The sequence below is a fragment of the Tupaia chinensis genome, unplaced genomic scaffold, assembly GCF_000334495.1.
Source record: "Tupaia chinensis unplaced genomic scaffold, TupChi_1.0 Scaffold144230_1, whole genome shotgun sequence".
In the NCBI taxonomy this organism is placed as follows: Eukaryota; Metazoa; Chordata; class Mammalia; order Scandentia; family Tupaiidae; genus Tupaia; species Tupaia belangeri.
In genome coordinates, this window is record NW_006204088.1 from 62624 (window position 1) to 68188 (window position 5565).

At 42.5% G+C, this 5565-nt stretch overlaps 1 protein-coding gene across 1 annotated transcript in view; it reads left to right on the forward strand.

The window, feature by feature from the left end:
* MAGED1 (MAGE family member D1) overlaps nt 1-1161 on the forward strand; it is a gene marked incomplete in the record, with an annotated part of 9135 nt that extends 7974 nt beyond the window's left edge. Inside the window, 2 exon segments of the mRNA XM_014583282.2 lie at nt 346-725; nt 952-1161. Of these exon segments, the coding sequence (XP_014438768.1) occupies nt 346-717 (372 nt within the window).
* Between the last annotated feature and the right edge of the window lie 4404 nt (nt 1162-5565).

Genomic DNA, 5565 nt, shown 5'->3' on the forward strand with positions numbered 1-5565 from the left:
TGTATACTTTAACTAATTTCTCCGCATTTCCCACCCTCTCACCACAGCCCCTAGCAACCACCATTCTACTGTTTCTGTGACTCTGGTTTGCATTTTTAGAACCCACATTTAAGAGAACTTATGCAGTGTTTCTCTCTTACTTCACTTAGCTTAATGTCCTTTAGCTTTCATATTTTCGCAAATGGCAGCGTTTTCTTCTTTTTTGAGACTGTATTTCATTCCATAGTGTATACATACCATATTTTCTTTATCCAGCCATCTCTTGATGGACATTTGAGTTGATTCTATATCTTGGCTATTGTGAATAGGTTTTGTTTTATTTTTTGTTCCTCATCTCAGGTTCAGAAGAGAGATCCTCGTGACTGGACTGCACAGTTTATGGAGGCTGCAGATGAGGCCTTGGATGCTCTGGATGCTGCTGCAGCTGAGGCTGAGGCCCGGGCTGAAGCAAGAACCCGCATGGGGATTGGCGATGAGGCTGTATCTGGGCCGTGGAGCTGGGATGACATTGAGTTTGAGCTGCTAACCTGGGATGAGGAAGGAGATTTTGGAGATCCCTGGTCTAGAATCCCATTTACCTTCTGGGCTAGATACCACCAGAATGCCCGCTCCAGATTTCCTCAGACCTTCGCTGGTCCCATTATCGGCCCCAGTGGTACAGCCAGTGCCAACTTTGCTGCCAACTTTGGTGCCATTGGTTTCTTCTGGGTTGAGTGAGATCTTGGGTAGGTATATCGCTTTGGATTGAACAGTTAGGGTCTTTGGAGGACATAGGGCCCATCAGGTTGTATTTATATGTGTGAGCTAGGAGTCCTAGAAAATCCATGTTGGGGAGATGAGGGAAGTGTGGGGAAGGACTATTTGGTATTTATATTCCTTACTATTTGGTAAATATCATTGACTTTTCTTTCTTTTTTTTTTTTTTTTACTTTTTCTTGCTTATGTTCACAGATATTGCTAATCAATTGCAATAGTCTTTCCCCTGAGTGAGGCTGAAGCCTCAGATTCCTTCTAACACAGCTATCTAGAGAGCCACAACCTGTTGACTGAAAGTGGCATGCAAGATAAATTTATTTGCTATTCCTTATCTATTGCCTTTTTTCCCCCTTGTGTGCTGTCAAGTTTTGGTATCAGAAATAAACGTTGAAATTGCAAAGTGAATTATCAGCAGATGTGCTTTTTTTTCTGTATTGGAGGAGAGGTCAACATGTTTATATGGAGAGGAGCAGACTGGCTTTCAACAGGTGGAAATGTGGGTAAATCCAGCTCATGAATTTTTAAAACAAAAGAAGGATCAGTGAACACAAGTGTTATTGAAACCCAAGAACTAGTTATTTTATTAAATGTCACTTCAATGACTTATGTGATAGATATGCTGCTAGGTGTCCTGGAGTGGCATTGAGGAATGTTACATAATGAGAGAAGGTGTAGGTGGTCAGACAGTTGCATTTAAGGAAGAGGAGGTAGAACACCAAGTGATGACATGGTCCAGATAGAGTAGTTGAAGTGCAGTGAGAGGATGACTGTTCTTGGAGATGAAGGTCTGAGATTTCAAGGCATTGATTGCACTGTCCATGTAGAAAGTAAAGTGACTCGAAGATGGAGGCAGGAGTAGGAGTAAAGAACAATAAGGGCCAGGGGCCAAAGTCTGTGAGAAGAAAGATACCATATTCCGAGCTACATTGCCCATAAAGAATGGGCTCATAGGCATTTTTCCCATCTCTGGAAATGCTGTCTAGAAACCCATCTTTCCAGGAAGTCCTCACAGACCCACCTCCACAGGACCATCATCACAGAGATAGTCTTATGGACATGAAAGGAGGCCTCACAATATCCTCTTTGCTGCGGTGAGAGGAGCCTCTGTGACTTTGAGGATAATTAAGGAAGTAATACAAAGCTCCATGCAGAGCTAGACAGCCTGTGGCTGTAACTTAGGGACCTTGCTCAAGCTGTTGAGTTTTTCTGGAATCCAAGTTTTTCCACTGAGGCTGAATGAAGCTTAGGCTGAATGTTAAGTGGGTTGGTGGTATCTGAGCATGTGAGTAAGGGCAGAGGCAGGAACTTCAGGGATAGAGAAAATCTGAGAGCAAAGGCAATTTGGCCTCTTGAGAAGGTCTCAGTAGTGGGCAGGGACAGTGCCCAGGGTTTCCTCAGGTTCCTGGGTGACATTCATATTCTGTAAAGAGATCCCAAGATTAATAGGAAGGAGACAGCAGTGTAAGGCCCCAGTCCCTCCCCCTGATTTTTGTCCTCGGTGCCAGACTCCCCTATTTGATCCAGGCAGGCCTAGAAGAATGTATTTTCAGCCTGAGACCTTTTTGGCAAGTGTTGCCCTAGGCCTGCATCTCTATGGTGCCTCAAGTCTGAGCTGTGGTTTCTACAGTTTTGGGTGCTAGCTCTGCCACCTATGGATGCTGAACACCCAGGCTCTTTGGAGAAGGGGAAGCCTCTGCAGGGTAGGTGCTTTTACCACGTGCTGTGTCCACAGCCAGTTTGGGGGCATAGAAGCCCCCACATACCTCAGGCTTCTCCAAGTGCATGTTCTTGGCCTCCACATTCAGGTAGATGGACTCCACTTTGCAGCCTTAGAAAAGAAAAACTCATCTGTAAGTTCCAGAGGCAAACAGCTTCTCTGAGGTAACATTTCCAGCATCACTGCCCACACCGCACTCTGTATACTATGTGCAGATCACGACTGCCCTGTGAGGAGGGGAGTTTAGAGGAGCTATGTGATATATGGAGAAGACACCAGGCCCAAGAGCCAACCAATGGAGCATCCTCCCAGCTCTGACCCTAACTCGGAGTTCTCAGAGTTTCAGCTACTCATTTGTAAATGGGGATAAAGATGAGATCTCTGTGGACTCCCCCAAAATTCTATGAGATAGCAATCTCACCTATGTAATATTGATAGAGCTCTGTGGATCCTCCAAACTATGCTAGGTACACAAGAGGTGGAAGCATCCTGAGGCCGCTGCCTTGGGCAATCAGTCTAAGGCAATGTTGATTTAGAGGACAATGTGGTTAAGCAATGCCAGAGGTGTGGAAGGTTGCAAGGGAGTTCTAGGGAACCTGAAGAACAAAGAGATGTGCACCATTGGGACTCAGGGCTGGCAAGAGAGGTGGGATGTCTGTGAAAGTCCCCTTAGCTCCATCCCCATTGGCTGCACCTTACTCCAGGCTTCAGTAGGCCATTCCGACCTATTCACACCCAGAAAAGATTGATTAGGTCCTTTCTCTGCTTAAGAAATTCTGGTGTAGTTTGCACAGTTGGCAAAATCTGAATAAGGTCTATAGATAACAATTCTGTGTAAGTGTTCAGTCTTCTTTTCATTATTGCACTATTTTCTGTTAGAAAATGTCTCTATAACTTACTGTCAAAATATTTTTAAAATTATGTATTATGTGTGTATATGTGGAGGAAATGAATGAGAGTGGGGAGAGAGGAGAGAGAGAAGACTGAATAAGAGGATAAAACAAATGTGGTAAAATGTTAACAATGAATAATCTAGGTTCAGTGTCAACAGGAATTTTCTTTTCTAGTCTGGAAATATCAGAATAAAATTTTTAAATTAAAAAAAATTATTTTAGTAAATATTCATTAAAGTTTATCTGTCCAATACCTACACATACTTCTTCACATTTCATCCTTCAGAATAAGGACACTGTAGGGCCAGTCCCATAATACAGTGGTTAAGCACTGTGCATTGGGAGCTAGATCTCATGTGACTGACCACGGTTTGAATTTCAGCTCCAGTGGTTTGAGAAACATGCCAGGTGTGTGTGCATATGTGCCCAAAATCTTGACAAGAAAAAGAAATGGGAGGAGGGAAGATCACAATATGACTATGCCCAGTTGAAGTGCCTTTTCTTTCTCCCGCCCTGTCTAGTAAGTGCACACACCGTCTGACAATAAAAAAAAAATAATAATAAATAATTTTTAAAAGGACATTATCAGGACCAGCAGTTGGCATAATGGCTATGTGACTGGGCTCCCACATAGTCAACCACGGTTCAAGTCCCAGACCCAGTGGCTTAAACTCACACCAGGTGCATGTGTGTGCATGCTCAATATCCCCAGAGGAGAGTGGAGGAGAAGGGATTGTAGCATGGCTATCCCTCCGGGGAATGATTTCTCACTTTCTGTCTCTCTGTCTCTCTCTGTCTTTCTGGAGAGCACACACGCCCTATAGCAAAAACCTTTCCAAAAAGAAAAAAGGACACTATAACATGATGCAGCTATTTTTCATACAAACAAAAGTGCATTTACTCCTTTCCAAGAAGAGAAAACCTAGTTTAATAAGATGTTGCATTCAGATTCAAGTCTAAAGCTAATAGTCCATCCTAATTAGTGGGGACCTTGAATAAGGACATTTGGGAAAATGACCAAAAGAGAGGTTTAAGGAAATGATATGTGGGCTTCTTGGGATTGGTCCAATGTAAGACTATGTTAAATGTAACTGCTCACCAATAGACCTCATGGATCCATTGAGCAATATGACTCACTCCTTGGATATGGGTAAAATTCTTTTCTCTGGTACTCCTGTGCTTGTTCTATGGGTAGCTATACAAAGTGGGCATAGTGACATGAGCAGAGGCTATCTATGTCCTCAACAACATGGGTTTCCTCTCCCACAGTGCTAAGTGCCCAACTTTCCAACACTATACTGAGTTCTTGATAAGTACCAATTAAAAGGGGACCACCCAAGTGCTTGGGAATAAGTTAATTTTATTGGACCCATTACATCACAGAGGAGTTAGGTGGATTTATATCTTTCAAGAATAACACATATTCTAGGTACAGATTGGCCTTCCCTACTTACAGTACTTCTAGTTCATCACCATCTGTGATCTTACAGAATGTGTCATTCATTGTTGTGAAATTTCAATGTGGAATAACAAAAAGTATGTGTAGATGTTGGCCAAATGAACTGCAGTTAATACTTGTCTTGTGGATATTTTTTCACCTTTCACTTATTCTTTTATAGGATGACACAATTTTGTAACAGACAGAAGTTTAAGATGCCTCACAAGATCCCCACCCCCCTAGTGTGCATATGCTTTCTCCATTATTCAATAAGATGCTTGTATAGATACTGCTGTGAAGAGATTTTTCACATGTAATTAAAGTCCCAAATCAGTTGATCTTAAAAGAGAGAGATCATCCTGAGTGGGACTTACATAATCAGATAAGATTTTAGAAGAACTGCATTCTTTTTGGCAAGGGAGATTTGAAGAGAGGAATTTTTTGTTCCTGGATTTGAATTTGATGGAGGGGACTACATGGCAAAGAATATGGGTAGCTTCTATGAGCTAAGTAGTACCTCCAGCTGATATCCAGGAAAGAAATGGGGACCTCAGGTCTATTACTGCAGAGAGTTCTGTCAACAACCTGAAGAAGATTGGAAGTGGATTCTTCCCCAGACACTCCAGAGCAGACTGCAGTCCTGCTGACACCTTGATTTTGGTCTTGTCTAAACAAAGAATCTAACCAGCTCATGTCTGGACCTCTGATCTACAATAACTAGTAGATAACAAATTGATTTTGTTTTAAACCCCTAGGCTTGT